Source organism: Paralichthys olivaceus, chromosome 14 (assembly GCF_024713975.1).
Source record: "Paralichthys olivaceus isolate ysfri-2021 chromosome 14, ASM2471397v2, whole genome shotgun sequence".
Lineage (NCBI taxonomy): Eukaryota > Metazoa > Chordata > Actinopteri > Pleuronectiformes > Paralichthyidae > Paralichthys > Paralichthys olivaceus.
This window is the reverse complement of record NC_091106.1, coordinates 13,317,899-13,343,210: the sequence shown is the minus strand read 5'-3', so window position 1 is coordinate 13,343,210 and position 25,312 is coordinate 13,317,899. Positions and strand designations below refer to the sequence as shown.

Genomic DNA, 25,312 nt, shown 5'->3' with positions numbered 1-25,312 from the left:
GATACAACACAGATATGTTGAAGCCATCGAAACAGTCTCTGAGAAACAGCCTGGTGTTTGGTGAGTGTATATTTGTGAATGTAGCATATGCAGCATGTGTATGTCTCCTACAAGGTGTTCCCCCCTCTACAGCATTCATACAGGATCTGTCCAATGTCTAAATGATGTGGAAAATCATTTTGTTTTCTACTGTCCCTTTTATTATGAGCTGCATAATGCTCTGTTTCATAAGATAAAGAAAGATGTTGTGATGTTGTGCAAAGACTAAGTAGGATATTTACGTATGAAACGTGTAAATTAGCCAGTTATTTGGAGAACGCCCAAGAAGAGACAAAAAAGCTCTTTCTTTTTTAGAATTACTCACACTTCTAATTGTTGAAGATAAGATGAAGAGTGAAGAAGCAGAGAAACACCATGTTATCTCACAGACTGCAGACAGACAGTACATCCATAGTCTTTCCAACAGCCAAGTGTCCTGAGATCAATTCTGATCTGTGTGTTCGTAGGCTCAGTTATCATTTCCAGCAGGGTCTTGTTCATTGAGACAGAAGTACGGCACACAGAGGCATCACAGACTATACACGCCACTAAAACAATTCTCTTAAAAAACCTAACATTTAAACATATCTCAGACCCTCTGATCTCTGAAATTCAAACAATTTAATTGTAGACTTTTTAAGACTTTGCAGAAACAGAGTCTCTATTAAATCAATTTATAGATATGTAATAGTAGTGTAAGTTCATTTGGAACTGTATTTCTCTTTTTTCCACATGTTTTGTTTATATTATACAGAAAGAAGACATATGTTTGTAGATAATGTATGTATGTATATGGGAACAAATAGGCAATAGTGAGTTGGAAGTTTACTGTGAATTTCATTCGATTATCATTCTAGCTGGTTTCCCCCATTTCTAAAAACGTGTGAATTCTGCAACTGGTTCAGCTCCATATATGTTATGGGAATGCAATTAAATGTGATTATAACTTTTAACTTTTTCAGGAGCCTTTCATTTGCTATTTAAAAATCATCCAGCCCACAGGCCTCAGTCTGTGTATTACAGTGACCTACATGTTGTAAACTATGCCTATTGTTCCTCTGAGTGTTCAATGATTGTGCAAACTAAGAAGAACAGAGCACAAACACACGTCTAATCTCAAGTCTCAGCCCTGGTAGCTGCATTCCTCAAATACCAGCGTCTGTGTGTGTGTGTGTGTGTGTGTGTGTGCGTGTGCGTGCGCGTGTGTCATGTGCCCCACTTCAGGCTGCAGCACATGACTTCTTCTTGCCTCAATGATCATCGGGCTCCTGTGGAGGGTGAGGAGAGAGAGGGGGAGCCACTGAAAGGAGCAGTCACTTCCTGCAGAGTCCTCACCCTGCAGCACTGTGACATCTCTCCAAGAGCTGCTGCTGTCACATGACCACGTGTTGTGCGGAAGGAAGGAGGCGGATAATACACATACACACATATACACACACAGAAGTTGAAAACTTCCTCGATCTGCAGGAAACAGTGAGTGGACGAAGCGTGGAGAGGACGCAGATCCTGGGATCGTCCGCACAGTGAGTCTTCCACACATTGTGTGCGTGTAGTGCAAGTGTCGTGTTGCTGGAGTTTGTGTGTGCGGCAGTGAAAGGTTCAGTAATGGGGAAGTGAGCTGAGGCTTGAGGTAAAACACGGGGTGCAACTAACGGATCGGATCAAATGATTACAAACTCTCACAAACAGTATATATGAAAAGATCAGTGATAAGAACATCACTAAGATATATCACTACATGCTGGGTCACAGGCCACTTCAACATCATCTGCTGTGTTTGTTCATTTGTTTGATTTGTTTCAGACAGTGTTCATTAATCAACAGACAAAATACTTAATGAGCCATAAATAAAATGGCATGTCTTTTATAATTACAAATATATACATGGATAAAACAATGTAACTGTACAACAAACCTACAATTAGAACACTGCTTGTTTCTATTGTTATAGAAACAAATGCAATCAAAAAACACTCCAATTCAATATGCCACAAATATGTACATAATCTAAATCACATAAGCTAATGATTACATTTCTGCCTCCCTACAATGGTGACAGTAGAAATAATCCTGTCCTCTAATGATTACTGTTTATGTTTGCAAATGAATCTAGATGATATATGTGAATGTAACTACAGTATTCTCTGTTCTTGATCTAAAAGCCAGAAATAAAGCCAAAAATATCCAGGAGATGATCCCCGCCATCTTGTCCATTTGGAGCCAGAAGTATATTCTCAATGAATCAGTCAGTCTCAGCTGTCAATCATGAAGTTTTCATGTTTTTTATGGGAAAAATGGATCTGATGCATAATTTGACATTGTTTAGTCCCTTTCCCATCTACTAACATGGAGTTGACATTTGATTGTGACCTTACATGTGTACAACATAATACAACATAATCAATCAGAGACTGTGGACTTTAGGTCTAAAAGGTCACAGAGTTCGGCCTCAGTGGCTCCAGCGTATTCTTAACTGGGCCTGTGTGAAAATATGTTCCAGTGATTCAGTGACAGCGAATGGATTTCAGTGCTCACAGACACCCATGGTTTCGGCCATCTTTATTCCTAGAAAAATGTGTGGTTCAGTATCCAACCTAAAAAAATGTCAATAAAAAACAAGTGTCTGGCTGTGAAATGGATTGAATATCAGACGGTTGTTTAGATCTTTGAACTGCACGGCCTGATCAATGATGTTCAGATGATCTCTGGTTTCAGATCAAACAGTTCCACGTCTTTAAAGTGTTTAACTGAGTTGCGTTTCAAAATTTCAAATTAAAATCTTATACTTCCTGACAACTCTCTCAGTGTAACATCGTCAAAAATGAGAGACAGATGTGTTTTCAAAAGAGCACGAGTTTGTCACATTAGAAAGTTAACAGTAAGAAATTGTGGACTTTTTAAAAAACAGTCCAGGATTATTTAAATATAAAGTGCTATTTCAACATTGAATCACTAATCTCATTTATTTTCTGCCATCACAGTCAAGATGATAACACCCTCCTCTCTTTGGACATGACCCAGCTGTGAATAGCAACATGTCAGGACTCTGAAAACCCCCGCCCCACCCCCCACAGACTCTGGTATGTCTTTTGCCTCAATACTTTAAACCTTTTCCTTTATGGCATAATGCATTTGGAGCTCATGGAGTAAATAGGACACCCCACTGAAGCAGGACAGGAGTGCATCTGTGGTCCAGATGAAGTGCCTGCTGATAGCCAGTGAAAGCGCCGAGGTCCTCTTCCACTGGACTGACCCAGAGTTTCAGCAGAACATTCAGCAGCAGTATGGGGCGTCTCAAGAGGAGGGCCAGGGGGTAAGACAGAGGAAAATAGTGTTTGGTAGATAATTTGTTGTTTTTTGCTGTTCGAATAAGTCTTAATTTTTTTCTCCCCTTCCTTTGTTTTTTTCAGCTTCCTGCCTTTGAGGACAGCATCAGCACTCTGTTCGCACCCATCATCATCTCCTGCAGCAGCATGGTGGACAGGCTCGGTGACAGCTACACCTCCTTCACCACGGAAAACAACCACATCTACGTCCTACACCAGGTAGCAGCTGCCCTTCAAAATAAAAGCCTTCCTCAGCCCTGCAGAAATCCCCAGATTAGCTCTGCGTCATGTGACATATCCATTAAGAAATTAAAAAATAATGTTTTCTGACCCTTTTGAAACACCACCATGTTTAAAGCAGATTCCTGCCTTAACGAATCTCCCCTCATAGACACTAATAGTACTGTGATGTAAATGCAGGCCTCTATTACAGTACACCGTCATGTTTGTCATGTGAGTCCTGTTAAGGAATCAAACCAGGCTTTGTCCGCCTGCAGCACATGATGCAGTCACTTCATTAAAGTAAATTCAGAATCAACAAAAAGCAGTTAAATACAAACATCTTCACTTTATTTTCCATTTTATTCAAGTTCTCGGCTAATTAGTTTATTTTGTCCTCAGTTCGATGAGTGTCTCTACATTGCTGTGAATGGAGATGGTGAGGAGGGAGAGGATGCTCTGAGGAGGAAGATCTATGTGATGAAGAAAATGGTTGAGGTCCTGTTTGGCATGGTCACCCTCAGCAGCCACCTCCTCAGAAGAGAGTAAGACTTTTAGTGCGTACCTGCTAAGACGTTGAAATGCAGCAGCTGGTTTGAAGTCTGAACTGTGTTGTTTGTCACCAGACTGCGACCTCAGGACACGGAGCAGAGAACGAGGCTGTGGAAGCATCTCCAGAGTCTGCTGGAGACCTACAGCCACCTCCGAGAGAACGACCAGAGCTTCTTAGTGGAGGTGCAGTGCATGGCTCCTTTATAATGCAGAGCTTTCAACTTAACTACAATTTTGCCTCAGATTCTGCAACATCTTTTTAAAAGACACAGCTCCATGATGGACATTAATCCCCACAGGATTTCTTTTCTTTTCATTCCCTGCAGCTATATGGCACTCGGGAGAACACAGGCCTCTGCCAACAGTCTCCTTACATTAACTGTAGACACACTTTTTGATATCAGTCACCTAAATGGACCAGTTCTGTGCTAAGACATAACCTGACAGGAGTGCAGTTGGATTCCCTATGACTAGTATAATTTACAGTATAACATATGTACACCGTAGCCAATTATATTATGTGTCTTTGAAATATTATTGGATTTATTATATATTATATATCGTTTCCCCTCTTACATTTTTGGTATTTTAATTGTCATTATTCTTTCTTCTCCTGAGCCAAAACATGTGTAACTAAAACCCTGACTATCTTTAGTGTATTGTTACATCAGATATATGATATAAACATTTAACCACTAGATGGCAGAAACAGCTGGAAGCCAACATTTTTACTGTTGATCTTTGTGTTTATATTATTTTGTCTGCTCCCTATATCTTTTATATCTATTTATTTTTTCTGTGAACCAGGTCCAACTTGATATTGAATTAGTTTTTCCATCAAATGTAGAAATTATGCTATTTTTTAGAAGCAGATTATACAAGAAAACCTCACCATCAAGTCAATTTTGAGTTAAATTAATAAATCATATCTGGAAAAGAAAAAAAATCCATGCCAGCTATCCTTCAGTTTCCATTAGAAACGTGTTAAGAATGTGAAAAGCCAGTTCTTCATATTTAAGGTCACTGACTTCTGTATTTGCTCTACACAGGATAAAAATCATGGTTAAAATCCTCTTGATCACTTTCGCTCTCATGTCTTCTCCTCCTCCTCAGGCAGTGGAGAGGTTGATCCACCCCACGCTGTGCGAGCAGTGCATCGAGTTCCTGGAGCGGCGTTTAGTTCAGCAGCTTAACAGCAGCGCAGAGAGAGCGGGAGAGGAGGTGCTGCACGCCTTCATCCTGGTTCACACCAAACTGCTGGCCTTCTACTCCAGGTGGGTTTCCACAAACCCCTCACATTTATTCCAAAATGCAGCGTAATTCATATTTTTATATAAGTTGTCCACTCTTTCTAGCCGCAACGCGAGCACACTCGCTACCTCCGACCTCCTGGCCCTCATCATCATGGCACAGAATATGTATCCTAGCAACGAAGACCTGGATGACCCGGGTCCTGAGGTAGGAAATACTAAAAGACGCTCAGCAGCACCACAACATGTTGGTCACTTTGTTTGATTGTGTATCATCTGTGTATGTTGTGTGTTTCTCTGTGAAGGATGTTGAGAGTACGTCTGGTTCTGGTCATGAGAGTTTCTACACCCCAGAGCCGTCGCCGACAGACAGACACTCCAGCAGCTCAGGTGGGTTGTGTAGAACAGGGGTTCTCAAAGTGGGGTCTGGGGACACCCAAGGGTCCTTGAGGGGGTTCCAGGAGGGTCCCTTACAAAGAGGGGAATCTCTCTTTTCACTATAATGAACACAAATGCAAATAATCTCTTCAAATGGGGTCCGTGGTCTGATATGTATCAGTGTTGGGGTCCTTGACGTGCAAAAACTTGAGAAACACTGGTGTAGCAGAGTCTATTTATTTATATTTATTCGTTTTTTTATTTATGTCCTTGTTGAAAATACAGTATTTGTGTCTCAGAGGGATTTTTTACAGCCGGACATATTCTACACTGGAACATATGATATACATAAAAAAAGAAGTATACACACACGTTTACATTCATGTCCCTACCTGCATCCCAGCCAGTACTTAATACTGTAACATGATGCGTAATTTGATTTGTTGTTTGAGGGAGTAACATTTGTGTAATTTGAGCAAGTTTGTATTTCTCATCATTACAATCTTACAGTTTCTAAAGAACAGTATGTTGTGTATTTTGTCTCCAGACAAGCCAGAGAGAGAAAGTCTCCCGATGTTTGAGTTCATGGACCCAGACATCCAGGTGAGACAATATTTCAGTGTCTGTTCCCAGTAGTTTATCCTGATATCTAATATTCTATTTAAGAAAAAAGGATCATTATTTGGAATGAAACCTCACAGTTGGATAAAGTCATAATCCTCCTCAGATGGCAGAGGACAGCTTGAAGGCTCTGGAGGTTCCTCCCCCCGACCCTTCAACCCCTCGCAGAGTCTTTTTAGAGATCTCAGGCAGAGATGGTCTATATCCCATGATGCCTCACTCCATGTATTGTCTACCACTGTGGCCCGGCATCACACTAGTGCTGCTAACGAAGGTTTGTGGATGACAACACACATTATTATTTGTTTTATTATTAGATTTGCTTATGTGTACATCTTACATCTTAACATTTGTGGCCAGTCAGGGGGGGGCACTTATCACACATTCATCTTGACTTATTTAAGAAACAACAATTTTATACATATTTATTACCTTGTTGAACAACTTTGATGCATCTAAATTTATCCATGTCAGATTCCCACCAATGCAGTCGCCATGTCAGTGTATAAGTTTTTGGAGGCTTTTGCCAAACTGGAGAAGTGTTTAAGTGAAGGACACGAAGGTTCTGCTGCGACTCGGGGACAACTGCTGATAAATGACATCCGCAGCAAACTGGATAAATTCATTAAAGCCCTGGGGCCCAGTGAGTTACAGGTATGGGCTTTTTACACGCGACTTTTCTATTTCAAATATCTCTGTAAATGGACTTCTCATGTAAAACAACAATTTACAATTATTTTCTTTACTTCTTTTACAGGCTATACTAGAAAAATATTTTTCAAAGAGTCAGCCTTTTTTCAATCCTCGTTCGTTATTATTGTATATCAAAATCCATGAAAGTTTATAAATGAATAATGTATATGTTATGAATAGAAGCACACTTCAATTCAAGTTGAAGTGTGCTTCTATTCCCTCAGCACATCCTGAATACCTTTCTAAAATTCTATAGTACATTATAATAATAAATCATGGTTTGTTGAAAGTCTTTCTTTATCGTCTCCTTATCTAAACTTGAATGAATCTGTTGCTAACCCAGTTTGGACCTGCAAAAATAAAATAACCCTCTCCCTTACTGTTTTCTATCCAGTCTGCTCAGTTACTAAATGTCTGGAAGGAGTTCAAGAATCGAGCCTATGCCAGAGGAGGACCTGGGTTCAACAAAGAGTAAGTCTGCTGCCGCCCTCTGCTGGCCAAAGTGCATTATGGCAAAGCTGCTGTACTGTCCTCAGGAATGTTTACATTCATGTTTTTCTTTCAGTCTCATCCCATGGTGTAAGAATATGAAGACGCAGCTCTGTGGAATATACCGACAGTGTTTTCTCATTAACGCTGGACCAGGCGACATTCCTCAACGTCTCTCCCCAGGTCTGCAGGAGCGAGCGCAGACCATGGCACAGTGAGTATCAGTCAGGGTTTTTGTTTTTCAAATCTGAATCACCTTCGCAGGTTTTAGCACACATATTCCTTCAAGCGGTCATTGTTGATTCATTTTCTTCTCTTCCAGAGAGAAACTCATGGACTGGAAGGACTTTCTGTTGGTGAAAAGCAAGAGGAATATCACCATGGTGTCATATCCTTTCAGAAAAATAATCCTGCTCCCTGTGATGCCTATGATGTGTCTGATCTCTTCACAAAACTACATTTATAATATTTTTTTTAAATTACAAGCTCATTTCTTTTTACCTTCTATAGAAGGTAAAGGTTTTTTTTTAATATAACACCCTTTTATCCTGAGTGTATTGATCTTGACCCAGTTCATCTCACATATCTGGAGGATTTCCCAGGCCTCATCCATTTCATCTGCGTGGACCGATCCAACGGCCAAATGATCGCACCGTCACTCAGCATCACAGAACGCACCACGTCTGAGCTGGGGAAGGGGCCAGTGGCTCAGTTCATTAAAAACAAGGTCAAGCATATTTGAAGTGCACGTTTTTAATTAGAGTAGAGCTAATTAGGGTTAAATTGCATTTTGGCTGATAAAGAGCACAGCAGAACCTGTGAACACTTCCAGTCTCTGTGCTGAGCCAGTACTGTCAGTAGATGTAGAATCAGCATATTTGCCTCCACCAAGGAGGTTGTTTGTCAGCAGGATTACACAGAAACTACTCTGTTGGTGTCCATGAAATTATGTGGAGGCAAGGAAGAAGCTTTGAAATTTTGAAGTGGATGAATGAATTAATCCAGGATATTTTTTTCATTGTGAGGCATTATTCAACATTTTCTTTGATTTCTCAGAGAATAATTCATGGATTTTGATCAAAAAAATCCAACACGTTAAATGGACCAGTTGATTTATTTAGTGTGTTTTAATTTGGTGCACATCCAAATGAAAATCTGGATAGGGTGAATTTAAATGTAGTTTCATAAGTGGACTGTTGAGCCTTGGCCTCTGCTTTGGGCCATTCTTGTTCTAACTGTTTTAAACTTATGTTTTTAATGTAAAATTCTCCCTACATTAAATTAATCTAACTCAAATAAATTTCTCTGGACTGATGTCTCCTGAAGGTTTGGAACCTGGTCAGCACGACGCGCCGCTTTCTCCGGAAGGGTTACTCCACTGTCACGTTGCGTGATGGAGACTTCTACTTCTGCTACTTCCTCTGGTTTGAAAATGAAACGGTAAATTTTTGGCCTATATTTGTTTCCAGTAATAAAACTAACACATTTTTTAGTATCTTGATATACTGTAAAAATAATAAAAATACGGAATATATTTAATGTGTATATCCGGTCAAACAGGGCTACAAGTTAGAGGCCGGGGACATACCCATCCTACCTGATGACTCTGCCCCAATCGGGATGCTGGCCTGGGACTACTACAGGTAAGCAACAGCATTGTGGCAGAAATGGATGTGACTGATTCAAACCAGAGTGCCGATGACTATAGGACGTGTTGTGTCCAGCAGGAAGCTGCTGCGGTACTACAGCAAGAATCACCAGGGTGAGGTGGTGAGGTGCTACGAGCTGCTGACGGTTCACCTGGGGGTCATCCCCACCGAGATCATCCTCCAGCACTGCCGACAGCTGGCGAGCAAACTTTGGGAGCCTTCGCGCAATCCCTTACTGTAGACACACACACACACACACACACACTTAAGTCACAGTAGCTGAGGTACACGTCACTGCGTTACTACTGCCAAGGACAAAACAAATACTGTCACTCTCTATTTTTACTGCGTTCTATATCTGTATAAGGTTATAAGGACGTAAAATAATTTATTTCATGCACTTACATTTATTATCAGCAAACACAGTTGTGCACTATTTTGTATCTTGTATTAATTATATTGATAATATCACTCCTTCAATGTTTGTAGATTGACCTGCTTTACTACTGTAGATGTGTTTTTTTCTAAAATTTGCCACTGAAGGATTTGTATAAAGGCCAAAACTCTCCAGTCTTCCCTACTTCTGTTTAGTAAGTTGTATAAATGAACATGCAGTAGTATTTATGTATAATACGGATTAATACAAAGATTCTTCTACATGGAAACAATAAATGTCAGTAGTTTCTTATTCTTTTTTATTGAGTCATTGTAAACAGCACAGTGTGGAACATTGATGATTGCAGTGATTTAAAAAAGATTCAGTCATTTTCTGAGCTTTTTCCTGATGTGTGATCACACAGTACTTACCTATATGATAATAACTACACTTGTCACAGTTGGTAATGTAAAGTTCATGGATTTTTAAATAAGATATACTTATTTTTGTCTCCACTATCGTTGATTCATGAGGCATCACTGTGGGCTCTTTAAAGGTCAGTCCATGCTGTGTGAGCCTCTTATGGAGGACGCTATACATGCTCACAGCGAGAGGGAGGAGTACACGTGGAGTTCACTATATGATTGCTCTCTATGCTGCTGGCTCCCAATGCGCCTGTGAGGTCGGTCACAGCTCGCGCAGCCACCAGGTCCCTCAAGAAGAGTTTCTCAGCACTGACGTCATGCACCACCTGGATGATGATGATGAGGATAATGAAAATAAGTTATAAATAAATCTGTTGGAGCGTGAGAGGAAAATGTGAGCCACTTACTTGAGCCTTCATCGCATCCATGCGTATTGTCTCGTAGTAGTGAAGCCTGGCCTCCGGGTGCTGCAGGTCATAGCCAAACCCTGCCAGGCTCACCTGGTCACACAGCTGCAAAGCCAACACCACTGCACTGGCACCAAGTGTCGGCACCATCTACTAGAGAAGAGGAAAAACACTCAATGATATCTAGAACCAGATTTTCATTAATATTTCAGATTTATAAGAAATATCCCCCAGAGCTGCACAGATAACTAGGATAATACGTCTGCCAAGGCCCAGCTGTCCACTTAAATTCAACCGAGCAGCACTAAATGGCCCACACTTATAGATATCAGTCAACTTAACATACCTGAGTGCTTTCATCAGAAACTATTTATTGTTTCCTGGGAAATTTGTGAAAGTGCTTCAAAAATCTGGATCTGCCCCCAGGTCCACATCAAGAAATGAAACCACATTTAAATCCACTAGATCCAGATTTTATTTGGATCTGCACCAACTTGCACACACTCATTAGTCTCTAAAAATGTCAGCTTGTTTTTAATCAATCACGATGCATGAATTATTCTCTGAGAAATCAGTGAATATTTGAGTCATCGATCCGCCCCCTGGTCTGGATCCATACTAATATTTATTCGGCTCTTCCTTGAGTCATGTCCCACCCCTCCTAAAAATTGAATGGAAATTGATCGAGTGGTTTTTGTGTAATCCACAAACAAATGCAGATGAAAACAAAACCACCATGGCAGAGGTAATACAATGAACTGAAATGAACATTAGCCTCTAGAACTGAAGGTTAGCCTTCACAGGCGAGCCATTGTTCTTCTATGCCTTTTTTGCTGTTTGCATGTAGTGTTGTATGATAGCACAGCATGAAGCATGAGCAGAGGGTGAGTGTGTATCACAACTTGCCAAAAGGGAGTTGAATATAGAACAAGCACATTGCGTTGGAACCCACTTTTCCCTGTTTCACTGCATATTTCTGTAACACTTGTCCCGTCTTGCGAATAATCTCTGGATGCAGGATCCTGAAGTTCTCTGGTTTTAGAGGGATATCATCCACCACCTCTCTCCAGAACCACATTTTGGACCAGAAGCTCTATTTTAAAAAACAACAACATGGCAGATGTTGAGCATGTGAGTGTGACGATGTGACAGCAGTGTCGCTGTGCCGCTGACTGCTTATGCAATGTGGCATTTCTGCATGCAATGGTTCATGTGATGCAGGCTTTACCAGAGGCTGTTTGGTGATGACAGAAGTGAGCCAGTCCAGGTCCAGGCTCTTGAAGACCACCAGGGCAACCATGGAGGTCTTTTTGTACTCTTTTGCAAAGTGAGGCGCTCCCTCTGGGTAAATCAGGCGGATGGTGGTGCGGGAACCAGCATCTCTCTCAAAGCCAGGCACTGGAGCATTATTCAACCTAGTACGGGGATGAAAATTTAGTTTTTCTAATTTCTTCTAGCTCTACTTCAACTTCTGTGTGTCTGACACTGGCAAGCATACCTGATAATGATGTCATACTGATCTATATGAGATCCAAGATGGCTCCCATGAAGAACCCCTCCATTGCCCACCACCATACATCGCCTGCAGCTGCCCTCTCTCCTCAGTGATGGAGGCAGGTTATGCTCAGGCAGAGACGCAAGAGCCAGGGCCAGAGGCTCCTCGCTGCCCTGAAGCCCCAGAGGAGGGGACAGATCCCAGGGCACGGGTCCATCCTGCTCCACAAACACAGGGATGTCCACGAGGCCCGCAGAGCAGGACAGAGACTTGAGGTGGTTCAGACACCAGTGAGGCTGACAGGGGCCTGACAGCAGTGAGGCTGAGTGGTTTAGTAAGACCTGAAGAAAGGGGAAAACAGAGAGAAGTTTGGTAATGGTGAAGAAGAATGGATCAAAAGTAGGGTAGCTGTGGCTCAGGAGATAGAGGGTTGTCCACTAATCAGAGTGTCAGCGGTTCGATCCCAGTCTCCCCCATTCCAAGTATCCATTCCACATGTGACTGCTAAGATGTGTATCCATACCAGATCTTTAGGATGATGGAAGTCATTGCCCAGTGTTGCCACCTGATTCGTGGGGAAATAGGCAGGAATCAGAACGGCTGAGTAGCATCCAATCAGCAGCACCAGACTGAAGGCAAGGTTCTCACCCCTGGACAGCAGAGGGGAAAAAAACACCATAGCATTATATAACAAGTTCACAAATAAAATAAGTCAATGAGTTCCTGCAAAAGATTGTACCTGGTTTGGAAAATATCACTGGAGTCAGTATGTGTGAGCATGCGCTGCCTGTGACAGACAGGTGTTGGTGTTGCAGCCTCAGGCAACAGCAGGGAGTCGTCATTTGTGTCTTCTACACTCAAGTGATCCAGCATCACCATGGTGCCTGCACCTGCACCAGCAAAACACACACATTATTGAATTCACGGAGTAGATTTTAATCTAAATCATTTTATGACATATTAACGAACTAATCTAGCTTATCCCAGTAGTAAAGGTATCATAAAAGTGTTTGTGGCGCTCAGTTACAAGCATGTTATCTGTAAATGTCAATAAACACTGTCTATTCAAATGGTTTCTACACACTAATGCATCAAGAGATACATTATTTTGAGCAATATAACAATATAACTTACACGCAGCCTGGTAGAGACATAGACTGAGACTTAACCATCTGTTTTCCTCTGCTCCATGACTGATGGGAAAGCAGCAAGACGCATGTCCCGTGGAGCTAAAATGGCTGCTGCAGAGTCCTGCCCCACTGAACTTTGCCACTTCCCTTTAATAACACATGGTTAACCATTAACACGTAACCCCATGGCAGGAATGCCTGTAAATAAGTGTGTGACCAACTGTCCATCTAAAAGGAAATTAAAAGGGAAGTGTCCAGAAAAGACAAGTAATGTGAAAAAAGAAAGACTGGATATACAACATAAATGCTTGATGCACAGTGATTGGTTTTTGTTGTGCTGGTCAAACAGATATTTACAAGGTATCACTTGACGATAATGAAACCTCTATAAATAACATAACCTCCCCAAACAGTGTGTTTGCTTGTGTAAAAAAGTGTGTAACAACGTGGGACAAGTTCCCTCAGCTTGTGACCTGGGCTTCATGCCTGAAGGTTAGGGGTAGTTGTGTGTGTGTGTGTGTGTGTGTGTGTGTGTGTGTGTGTGTGTGTGTGTGTGTGTGTGTGTGTGTGTGTGTGTGTGTGTGAGTGAGTGAGTGAGTGAGTGAGTGAGTGTGTGTGTGTGCGCGCGCGCGCATAACAAAGAGGGGAAGAGAGAGGGAGTGGAGCTGGCAGGAACTCACAAATACAGTACATGCTTCCACACACCACAGTGCACACACACCTGTTTGTTGGGGTGACACAATGTCCCACCATGAACCCTGCATTCCTACCAGGAAGCCACCGGAGCAGCAGAGCAGAGTTTTTCATCTGCCGCTGCTCTTCTTTTATTATCCTCTAAAACAGTTGTTAATGTTTGGAAGATTTTAGCTGTCTGAAATTACTTTATTAACTAAAGAGAAATGGAAGAGGTTGAGCAGTGAGCATTCGGTGTGATGGACCATAAATCAGAAGGAGAGACGAAAACTCAGGTAGGTTAAATGTAATGGTTTTTCTATTTATAGTGTCTTACATTAAGTATGGCTTCTATGGTGATAACCATTAATCACTCACCACCAGGGAGATTGTATTAGGCATAGCAGGTTGAATAATACTAAACTGTTAACACATCACAGGTGCTTTATTCGAAGGGACGTGCATCACTCAGTCGGTATGTCCAAGAAAACAATAAAATCCATTTGTAGATATACTAGAAAATAAATGCAAACCAAAGACCAGTGTGTTTTGTAGCACTAGTAGTTGTAGTATTGTAGCTTTGTTTGTTGTTTTGTTGTTTACACTGAAGTCATTTAGCTTATGAGCTCCAGTGAAACCTGTCAATTACTTTTAATTCAAGGTTCAATGGCTCCTGTTCATGTTTTGCCATTAACACACATACACGTTATTCAAATTAATTAAGTTAACATGAATACAAGGTACAGATACTCATTCATTGATAAATTATGTGAAAACATATTAACAGCATAGAAGAGGCAGTTTATTTGGAACATTACATTTGTTAAAACCTGAAATAGCTTACACTATGTTATGAATTTACTTGGACATTAACACAGTACATCATTCCTGACTCTCAGCAGCCCTTGGCCTACTTGGCTTCTCTCCTTTAGTACTTCTCTCCCCGAGCTTATCTAATGCTGCTTTTTATTTCATAATTGCTTCGGACATTTTTTAGGCAGAGGAGCGAGTGAGGAGAGTTTCTTCAGACCAACACCGTGAGATTTTGGAGCTGAGTGGAGGGGAAAATGTCAGGGAGCTGTGCAAAGAGAAAAAGAAGATCAAGAAAAAAAACGACTCACCCAGGTTGTCTGCGGAAATCCCTATGGTGAGCTGCCGTTTTGAAACCTTATCTTCATGTGCACAAAGAGATATAAAATTGGATCTGTCTCTCGCCTGTGCCTCTTCGCTTTCTCTGTGTGTGTGTGTGTGTGTGTGTGTGTGTGTGTGTGTGTGTGTGTGCGTGTGCGTGTGTGTGTTTCTGTATTGACAGATAGGACACGTTGATATTGCAGAATTCATGAATGCAGCCACTCTTGGCAAACTGAATGTGATAGACAAGTATCTGGCAGATGGTGGGGATCCTAATGTCCACGATGAGGTATGTTTCAAGCACAGATAACTGCAGCATAACACAATAAATAACATCTACTACAGTGAATTTAAATTTTCCAGTTGAAGAGGACAGGGCTACATCGTGCCGCTCTGGAAGGACATGCCACAGTCGTCCACAGTCTTTTAGAAAGAGGAGCTGACATCAACTTCAAAGATCAGGTAAGACGTGCAGGTTGCTTCTTTGTAAAGATGATGATGAGATGAAGATTAGATTCTTCCAGTTGCCTAAAGTGAGTACAACTAACAGGAAGGGGCACTGCTGCTGTATTTCAGCTGGGCTCGGGGGCCATACACTGGGCCTGCAGAGGGGGAAGCCTGGAAGTCGTGGAAATCCTGAAGAGTAACAGTGCTGACCTGAATGTTAGAGATAAGGTGAACGTGCATCTAATTATTACTGGGACAAATACTTGTGTCTGTGAACATTTACTGAAATGCAGTTGTGTGTTTGCGTGTGGATTTGCATACAAATAACAGTCACTGTGTTATCACTGCCACACTGCAGCTGAACAGCACTCCTCTGCATGTGGCCACGAGAACAGGCCACAGCACCATTGTGGAGTACCTGCTGTCCTGTGGTGCCAAAATCAACTGCATGGACAGGGTATAGGAAGCAGCTCAGCAGTCTTTCTGTCCAGTTTTCCACATCTCTATCATTTCATTCCTTCAATAATAAATGTTTTCTTCTCTCAGGAAGGAGACACAGCCCTGCATGACGCTGTGCGTCTCAACAGATACACGATAGTGAAACTGCTCGTTGATGCAGGAGCTGACACCAAAATAAAGAATCTTGTGAGTTTATCTTGCTTTTGCGTATGTCTAGTTTAGCTCTACTTTTTCCTCTGAAAAATCTTTACATTATATGATGCTACAGTTAGTCAACACTGTTAGTTAGCTCAGCATAAAGCATGAAAACTGGCTGGGATGAATTTTAGTAATAATATTTTAAACCAAGTTTTTATGTTTTAATGACAATTTGACAGATTACATACCAGCAATTTAGTCATAATCAACACTACACTACAATCACTGTACATACATACAGTATGACCCCGTGCTAACATACTGACAGTATAAACTGTGTTCCAGGAGGGAGTGACGGCAGTGCAACAGGTAAAACAGTGGCAGTCGGACATCATGGAGACACTGGGGGAGGTGGGACAGGTGCCTCCTGATAAACCTCAAGAGAGGAGTGAATAATGCAGAGTGAAAGATGTAATAATCATTAAGTATAATGTTACTTATCTGTCGAAATACATTCTGTGACTCCACTACACATCTGTCTATGTCGTATTTGAGCAGACGCATTAACTTATGGGCCATATGGTGTGAGCTTTAACCTCTGAGATTAGTCTAAATATTTGCCTGGATGTGATGCATTTGAAACGATCTTCTTTTGCTAAGCTTTGGCTTTGGTTTTCATTTCTGAAGAGCTTTGTGATCTTAGGGGCACTTTCGTGTTTAATATCTGATTTGTGATGCCTTGGGAGGTTGAATATTAATAATAATAATCCAAAAAAAGTTGAATCGAGGGCCATCCATCTAGTCGGTGGTGAACACAATCAAGGAGTTATCAGAACCCTGCGACACCGAGGTGATGATGTGCCAGCAAGAGGAGCACAAACACCAGAGGGATGAACTTAAAGCTATCGGCCAGGCCCAACTGCACCTCCACACTGTGGGTGGTTATTAAAGAAGAATAAACACATTGTCATCGGAGCCGCTTCTCAGGAAGTGCGTCAACAATCATTGCACGTTTCTCAAACCCAACACACTACGACAGAGACTGGTACATCCTAGTCTGCACATCGAGAAAAGCAATCTAGTGTGTGAGGTCCAATGCAGTGAGGAATGCACAGACCTATATCCCAACTGTACCCTTATGAGACCACATTTAAATTCACTAGATCTGGATCTTTATTTGGAACTGCTCATAAATACCAGCCCCCTAAACATGTCTGATTTTTATTATTCTCTGTTGTAATAATAATAATAATAATAATAATTATTATTCTCTGAAAATGTTGAAAACATTGAATGTTAAACAAAGTGGAGAAACATTCCTGGCTCAGCACCAAAATGGAATGGGTTATTTCCTGACCCATACCCCATTCTTGCACAAAGATTGGTAGTAATCCGTCAATTTGTTTGTTAGAAATACTGCTAACTAGAAAAACAGACAGACATAAATGAAAACAGGAGGTCCAGTTCCTCAGGTCAAGACTCGAATAACAATAACCTGAAACTTGAAACAACCTTACTAACAAAATGTATTTTAGATAATGGAGATGGTCGTTTGAAAGAAGGGAGAAGGACCATCTGCTTCAAAGTAGAGAAACCATCTCTCAACAGAGGAGGAGGACACCACCACAACACCACCTACACCCACACTACACCATTGTGCTTTCATCGCTTCCAATGAGATCTAACAACCATTCACACTTGGCCTCATGTGCAAAAATAGAATTTGTTTTTCGTTTGTTCTTAGGTGACTCCCCCAACTAGTTAGAACAGCCAGGAGCACTAACCAACCATGTGACATCAGTGGAGCCACAGAGGTTAAACATCTGAGACTAACCGTCTGTCAGAGCTGAAGAAACTGCTCTGATGAGATATGAAACATCTTCAAGTATCTACAGCCGAGTCCAGTTACCCTCAGGCCCTGTTTTCTGTTAGAACCTTGACCTGAATGATTGAGAATCTTCACAGGCTTTACCAGATGGTGTTGATGCTGAATTTGAATATACATCAAAAGGTGCCTTGTTTTATAGAGGCGACAGACACGGCCAGAGCTCAGAGCAGGGCCGAGTTTGAGACGTCAGCTGTCGATAGCGGAGATGGCTGCGAGTCAGGGGTTCAGCAGGAGCTCAGTGGACATATTTTCCTTCTATCATCAGTGGCTCAAATGTTCCTGAGTGAGGTTGGTCATTCACACTGAGAAAACAAACCTCCTGTTTACTATGTGGTTGTATAGTTTGTCATTATACAGCCATTCGTTTTTTTGCTGTTATTTCATCTAGGTGCTGTATGAGGACATTAAAAACCACACAGAGACAAGATAGATGGATTGAGAGATAACTGGATCGATAGAGGGATAGTTGGATGGAGAGATAGTTGATCCCAAACTGGGAAATTCCTGAACAGTAAAACAAATATAAAGGATAAAATCTGTATATTTCTAAAAAATGTACAATAAGTTGAAGGAGTAAAACAATACAGAATAGATACAAATAATACTAAACAGAAGTGTGTATAATAATTTAATAAATATTTATATACAATGATATAGTATAGCACTACTTCTGTATTTTTATCCATTGAGATTATGTTTTATAAAACCAACATATTTCCACGAAACCTATCAGATGTTCAGGATCTGGATCAGGGGGCGGGTCCAGGGTTTTTTTCTTCTTTTATTTTTTGACATTTTTGCTGTTTTCCAAGGAAAAACTTCATGGATCTTGATATAAAAGAAACTATCAGGCATATTTGGAACCGATCGTGTGAGATTTGGTGCAGCTTGATTTAATCTAAGGAGACTGAAGAGCCTTTATATGCGCTCTACTGCCATTCTACTTCACAATGTGGATGTGAAAATGCTGTTTTGAAAAATGTTCTGTCACAGCCTTCTGTTGAATACCAATGTGTTCACCATAGACAACCCATCAGATACAGTATCAGCTGAACGCAATGTTTCCTGTTCCAGTCAAGGCTGTGTTCACTGTTCAGGACTTCATGTGTCACGCACAACACAAGGTTACATACTTATCTTGTCAATGCAACCCAACTGAGATGCAATAGTGAATTGTCAATATAATGCAGTAGGAAGAAAAGGACTCCTCTCCTCTTATATATGTTGGACTCATACAAGTTTTACAGCTTTAGTTAGATGTCATTCTTGATTCCATGTGAACTATAGCCGTGTGCTGTTGTGCTGTGATGTTGCAGGGGGCTGGAGTGAGAATGAGAATAAGAAGGGGGATGGGGGGAAACTGGAGGCTCCTGCTTTGTGCTGTGACGCAGCCAAAAACCAGAGGAACCTGTTTATTCATTAAATGGTAAAAACTTCCCGGTACAGCTGCGGACGTTGCTCATTTCAGGATCTGTGTTAGAATGTCAGAAATGGTTGAAAATGATCTACAACTGAACTGTTTACATCTCTAAATGTACGAATCCAACCCAAAGACAAACGTGTTACTTTTTCAACACAAGGCTTTATTTAACACGTCAAGCGTTTACCACCTAAGTGATACATACTCAGACCTATTCCAGTAGAATGACAGAATACCGTGCAGTAGTTTTCTCAGAGCACTCAAAGCAACATTATATTGTTACTGGAAAAAGAAAAAGGTAACCATGGCAATGATATTTTCCAGGCAGTTGAAAGTCTGGACAGGCACGCTTTTAAAGCACCATTTGTTTGTAGTAGGATGTGGTATTCCATTGTGTTCAGTTCCACTCAGGAGTGTGTAGGCAAAGAAGGCTCGAGCAGGCGTTGCTTCCAACACAGAGGAAAGTAAAATCTATATGATTTGAAATGCAGCATATTACACACTTTGCACATACAGCAAACATGACAGTATTGTGTGCTTGTAGATAGCAGCACTAATGCATGCACTGCTCTGCTTTTCTGTTACCTTTCAGATTAAACTGAAGCAAGCAACCGTATGGGCTTATAATAAGAGTATTGATATTTCCCCCCCCTTGTATAACATAACAAAGAAAATAAGCAACTGCACACAATCCAGACTAGAGACTTCAGGAATATTTACAACACAATCTCATATCAAATATCTTCTTTTCTTTAATCTTCTCTCCTTTTGTTCTCCTTGCCACTGAAGCCCCAGGAGGATTTGTCCCCATCGATTTGTCTCTGTTGTTCAGCTGTAAGAAATAACACATATTCCAGGCTTCCCTACCTATAATATCACTTGATTGTCTTTGGTTGAAGTGCTTTGTAAGCCTAGACAAGCCACGTCTACAAATGATCTGTAAGGCCTATAAACGCTTCAAGTACACTGAATTAATCTGCAGGCATAGAATACCTATGATTGGCTATAATGGTTCACAAATTCTCAATATTTCAAAATACTCAACCACACAGTCTTAACTCTGCGACACCATTCTCTACCAGACCAATCACAGAATGAGCACATAATTCTGTGGAAAGGTCAAAACAAACACAATCAATGACAATAAATATCTTTACACCTCACAGAAAACTCATACATTAGAATCACATACTTTTAAATATGTCTGATTTATAAAGTCTTTATCATTCAGCTGCCTCAGTTAAGATGTAAGTCCCGAGTTTAATGCATTTAATCATGATTATTTATCAACTTTGAAGATGTCCAGTCATCCAGGGTTTCAGGTTACACAGGGGAAAACAGGAGAGAATTGTCCAAATGAGTTAAATATCCTTTCAAATGATTTCCACTGGTAGTGGGAGGTTTATCTGAGGGAGGGCAGCAGCAGGACTTGTGAGTGATGGGAGATGGAAGTCAGCACCAGCTTAGTAACAGTCTTCAGGCAGACCTCAAAATCATTAGGCTGACAGACACTGTAGGGCAAATGATGTGGAGGAGAGGGGAAGGAGAGGGCACTGTGCCTAATCTGATTTTCAGACGGACAGCCTTGAACTATTCCACTATACCAAAACGTTTTTAAGGCAAATGTGATTACTGATCTTCTAAAAAAAAGAGAACACCAGTGAATAAATGCATTTCTTGAATGGTAGATTTTTGCAGCAGCACTATGGATTGAGATTTTAAAGGTGCCCGGTCACGTGTATTTGAAAACAAACAAGTTATGTTTACATTCACTGTGTGTATCTTTGAGGTCTGACAATATTTTTGGAATCATTTTACTAACAATTATATTATTATATTTGTATAGCCAATTTTATTGAATATTTTGAATCCTGTGTCGCTCAGATCCACAGCAATTACTGTACACAAAGATGGAAGACGTGTTTGTTTACTTCCTTCCATTGTACACGAGCACTGCCATCTTCTACTGATGTTTCAGAAAAATAAACACTTCAACATACATCAGGCTGTCATGTCGTCCACCTTTATATTCAGTCAATGGTCCATGTTTGCAACCTTCATGGACGCATTGCAACGTATTGTTTTTTATCACCACCAAATGTCCAAGAGTGTGAAAAACATCGGCAAAAATGTGTGTCATGTTACCCTCACACTGTTTGGGCATTATCAAGCAAACTAAATGGGGACCTAAACCTTTACGTAATCTGATGTTATTTAAGAACCTAAAGTCTTGAACATACTGACTTACTTTACACCTTAATGCAGTAGGAAACCCTTTAAATACCAGATGTGCAATAACATGATAAGAAGAGGTCTTCCATATTCAGTCACCTGAAGTATGAAAGCTAACTGTTGTGAAACACTAAGACACTGTTTAAGAGAAAAACAGCTAAATTTGCTGTGACTTGCAGACTTAAAGGTGTGCTTCATGGTGTTGTGCATTTCAAGTCAGTCATACAGAAAGCCATTGTTTGGTCAAATTGCATGTGCTTCCCGAGCTGCTGAGAGGGTGAAGCTAGGAAGATGCAGACAAATAAAGTGATGCTGAAAAAAAGAGAGAAAGACACAGAGAGAAGAGCTGGAGGGGAGTATACTAGTACACATCCCTGAGGCCCTCCTGAAAGGTGCTGTAACCCTGACCGTGGTGTCTCTGTCACGGTCCATGACGGTCAAAGTGCCAGACTGCGAGCACTGGACGCTGAGGCCTGAGCACGCTGCACCACTCCTGGGCACTTCTCTCTCTTCTGTAGCTTGTGGTTTTGAAACAAGCCCTCGTTTCGTGGGACACCATGAGCTCCATCTGGGAAAGTCAATAGCCCTGGAGGCACAGACACAGAACACTATGACCAACCGCACAGAGATAATATTGACATCCAGATGGACAAATTGTTCCAGTGGTATAACAGACTTACCACGTCCCTCAACCCGTCCGTCTTTGAATTCTCCCTCAAACTTCATGCCATCGTATCGACTAAAGACTCCTGCACCTTGAAACTTTCCGTGAGCGAATTCTCCTTCGTACCTGATGTGGTGGTGAGAAAAGACCGGGGGGGGTGTCATTTGTAACTTTTGACAGAGGACAATGCTGTCTCACGCTTGCTCACACACCTGGATCCATCTGTGAAGAGCAGCACACCAGAGCCATGGAAGAGTCCATTCTCAAACTGACCGGTGTAGCAAGTTCCATCCTGAAACTTGAGCTGACCAACGCCATGCCTCCGACCTGGAAGGTTGCACACCATCAGTCACTCATGGCTCAAACTACAAACACTTCACAGAAACTCAGAAATCCTGTCAAGTCAAAGGGCCTTGAGAGAAGATTGTGATGCCATTTTATCTCAAATTTTATCTATGTGGGTGCCATCATGCCTCATCTAACCACTTAGCTTCTTATAGATTACTCTTTAGTAATAGCGCGTAGAAACACGCGTCTAACTGACATTTGAACTTGCAATGCGGCTCAAGGTTTAATATTCCCTTGGTTTTGTAGAACCACTAGATATGTCACATGAGTCAGTACGTGCTCGGATTTAAGTACTCCCCCACCACCACCACCCTCACCCCCACCCTCTGTCAGCTAAAGGTTTACTACTGAATTAGGAGTCCCATCTGCCTCCTGTGCGGTGGGAATTACAGCAGTCTAATCCAGCAGATTTTTTAGCAGGGATTTCTACGTTAGGATCCAGACTGTGAAAACAGTCAAGGAATGTACCCTCCTAGTAGCCTATGATCCACTGCTGAGGCTTAAAATCATGTCAGAGGATGCACCTACAAGTTTCTGGACAAGTACGTCACACCTGCGACTGCCACAATGGAAAAATATGCAAAATTGTCTTTGAGAGGTTAAGGAGAACCACCGTGTTTGTATTGACACAAAAGCAGCTGAAACTTGATGCTAAAATGAAAACTCTTGGATGAGTCTTTCCCCTCGTGTTTCCATTGCTTTAGTTTTTTTACAGCAGCTGACAGAGAACCCTCTGAGATTTCCCAAACGGTTCCAAAGTCTAATCCAGAAGATTTTACAAAGCCAGAGCTGGTAAATCTGGCTCTGTTCGTCATGAGTTGCCAATGTTGGCTAATTGGGATTTGACTAAATAGCTTGGGCTGGCATGTCACTAGCATCACGGTAAGCATGTGTGTGTGTGTGTGTGAGAGAGAGAGAGAGAGAGAGAGAGAGAGAGAGAGAGAGAGAGAGAGAGAGAGAGAGAGAGTTAAAGCAGTGCAGGCATCTTAAAAATGGGGACATTTTGACAGGATACTTTCTCCTGTAAACATAATAAACTGTATTTTCTGCCATCGATATCCTGTACTAATTGTATTAAATATAAATGACCCTAGGTGTGGATAAATACCACCGAACCTATAACAGTAAACAGATTTTCTTACCCTGGAATGATGATTATATGAGCATAAAGCCCAAACTAACAAACCTCTGCCATGAGCATATTTGGACGGACCCAGGAATTCAAAAGAAATGCTACGTATTCTATGTTTTGCAACTTAAACAGTTTAGATCAAACTTTGACAAGTACTAAATGCATTTGTCCCGTCTCAGTGTCTCACCGTTCCTTCTTTCTCGACTGATAAGAGAACAGTGTTATGAGGACTAGATGTACAATGCTGTAGGCGCAAGTGAAAGTCTGTCTCATCTTTGCAGTTAAGCCGGTGACCATTGCACACAAACTTTAAAACTGACTGCACGAATGCCTTGCCTTCTTTCCACTCGCCGTGGTACTCCTCCCCACTGGCATAGGTGAAAGATCCCCTGGTCAGAGTCATGGTATCTCTGTTTTCAACAAACACAAACACACACATTATAGGCTCACCACCATTCAGCCTCATGTTGGAAACATTTGATTTCTTTAGCTACAGCACCAGACAACATGAATAAATGAGTGCCAGGATTATCTTTCAGGACATGTAGCAGAAGGAGGGTTTCCTGTCTTTAGATGTTTAAATAGGGTGGAAATTATTTTCAAAGTTGTGTAGGTGAAAAGCTGCTGCAATAGAACAATAAATTGGGGATTGATCAATGGATAAATAACAATATCTAACCTATATTAGTGGTGATGATGCTTGTGTAGAAGTATAAACCATCTGTAAAGCGAACAGACTGAACAAACTGACTGCAGACACAAACAAAAAGCTGGTGACCATTTTAAAATGATTGTTTGCTTTGAAACAAATGACAGTGTCTTGCAGAATGGCAGTTAGGTGTAGTTTTACTCACACAGTCGCCATTAATCGATAATAATTCAGCAGCTCACACCAACACTGACACGTTATTGTAAAAATCCAACTTGTACTGCCAACGTGTTTGGATGCTGTGCAGCTTTTAACATGCATGTTGTAAAATAGACTCTATCTTTTATAATGACACGCCTGCAGTGTGAATAGACTGAGTCCGTTGGCAACATAACAACGAGTGAAAAGGCGACAACATCTACAAATGCCATCGTTTACCTGCACGCTACGTTAGTCGTCTCTGAAGCATGGAAAGCACCGCACAGCACCGGAGGGCGTAGAAATATCAAAACACCGGCTGGGAGACGTATGTCGCGTTCAGGTGCTGCCCGTACGCTCCGGAATATCACATTCTGAGTATTAAAGCATATTCACAAAAAAGCTTATTTTGCGATATCTTGGCCAAAGATGAAAATACATTATATGGCTGCTTTATTTTAGAAATGTATAGGAACTTGAGTTTTGCAGCAACCCCAATGTAAACTCTGACATCTTCCAAAACAATAAAATGAAAAACGTCTCATTGTGGGACTTCCTTCACGTGCTCTCTGTCTCTGACCCGTAAAGACTCAGTTTAGCAATCTTTGTAGAAAACTGTCCACCCCCTACAAGACGTGTGTCGTTTTGTTGTTTTTGTTTTGCACGCTGCAGCCCAGGATTGCAGTAACTCCGACGACACTTGAAGGCAGCATTACAACAGCATCATTGCAGCCCGCTTCTTGACATGCTGTTGTCTCTCATTAAAACTTTCTCTGATTGGTCTGCTACAGTTTACTGAGATAGACAGACATATCTGAAATAGGGGGTAGACTCTGAAACTTCTGAAATTGGTCTGTAGTCTATAGGAAACTATATTAGATGTGT

General features: G+C 41.3%; 4 protein-coding genes across 11 annotated transcripts in view; 2 read left to right on the top strand and 2 right to left on the bottom strand.

Annotated features, from left to right (window-relative positions):
* Positions 1-1,343: 1,343 nt before the first annotated feature.
* hps1 (HPS1 biogenesis of lysosomal organelles complex 3 subunit 1) lies at positions 1,344-9,904 on the top strand. Of its 7 annotated transcripts, none has more exons than XM_069538942.1 (19): positions 1,344-1,562; positions 3,021-3,119; positions 3,212-3,352; positions 3,450-3,584; positions 3,987-4,129; positions 4,211-4,319; positions 5,250-5,410; positions 5,492-5,594; positions 5,692-5,776; positions 6,312-6,367; positions 6,492-6,659; positions 6,860-7,039; positions 7,473-7,549; positions 7,644-7,781; positions 7,890-7,955; positions 8,150-8,294; positions 8,894-9,007; positions 9,128-9,210; positions 9,295-9,904. In XM_069538942.1, exons 3-19 carry the CDS (start codon positions 3,236-3,238, stop codon positions 9,455-9,457), a joined length of 2,043 nt encoding a protein of 680 aa, XP_069395043.1. In that variant the 5' UTR covers positions 1,344-1,562; positions 3,021-3,119; positions 3,212-3,235; the 3' UTR covers positions 9,458-9,904. The 7 variants fall into 7 exon arrangements, with proteins under 7 accessions (XP_069395043.1, XP_069395040.1, XP_069395042.1 ...); XM_069538939.1 differs by having other exon boundaries at positions 9,292-9,904; XM_069538941.1 differs by having other exon boundaries at positions 1,351-1,562; positions 7,890-7,960; positions 8,155-8,294.
* Positions 9,905-10,007: 103 nt separating this feature from the next.
* st3gal7 (ST3 beta-galactoside alpha-2,3-sialyltransferase 7) lies at positions 10,008-14,980 on the bottom strand. Of its 2 annotated transcripts, none has more exons than XM_069538944.1 (8): positions 14,843-14,980; positions 12,659-12,809; positions 12,443-12,569; positions 11,923-12,260; positions 11,653-11,839; positions 11,377-11,517; positions 10,425-10,574; positions 10,008-10,343 (listed from the first exon to the last, which is right to left on the bottom strand). In XM_069538944.1, exons 2-8 carry the CDS (start codon positions 12,796-12,798, stop codon positions 10,185-10,187), a joined length of 1,242 nt encoding a protein of 413 aa, XP_069395045.1. In that variant the 5' UTR covers positions 12,799-12,809; positions 14,843-14,980; the 3' UTR covers positions 10,008-10,184. The 2 variants fall into 2 exon arrangements, with proteins under 2 accessions (XP_069395045.1, XP_019943040.1); XM_020087481.2 differs by lacking the exon at positions 14,843-14,980 and adding an exon at positions 13,054-13,149.
* On the top strand, positions 13,777-16,436 carry ankrd2 (ankyrin repeat domain 2 (stretch responsive muscle)). The gene is made up of 8 exons (XM_020090931.2): positions 13,777-14,017; positions 14,719-14,868; positions 15,034-15,141; positions 15,216-15,314; positions 15,429-15,527; positions 15,658-15,756; positions 15,846-15,944; positions 16,242-16,436. The coding sequence occupies exons 1-8, from the start codon at positions 13,982-13,984 to the stop codon at positions 16,350-16,352; spliced, it is 801 nt and encodes a 266-aa protein (XP_019946490.1). The 5' UTR covers positions 13,777-13,981; the 3' UTR covers positions 16,353-16,436.
* Positions 16,437-19,346: 2,910 nt separating this feature from the next.
* Positions 19,347-25,312, bottom strand: part of morn4 (MORN repeat containing 4) — a 7,364-nt gene continuing 1,398 nt past the window's right edge. The window contains exons 2-6 of the mRNA XM_020093298.2: positions 24,668-24,801; positions 23,917-23,990; positions 22,313-22,427; positions 22,117-22,226; positions 19,347-22,022 (exon numbers count right to left, since the gene is read on the bottom strand). Of these exons, the coding sequence (XP_019948857.2) occupies positions 21,874-22,022; positions 22,117-22,226; positions 22,313-22,427; positions 23,917-23,990; positions 24,668-24,801 (582 nt within the window). The 3' untranslated portion in view covers positions 19,347-21,873. The remainder of the gene's footprint in view (positions 22,023-22,116; positions 22,227-22,312; positions 22,428-23,916; positions 23,991-24,667; positions 24,802-25,312) is intronic.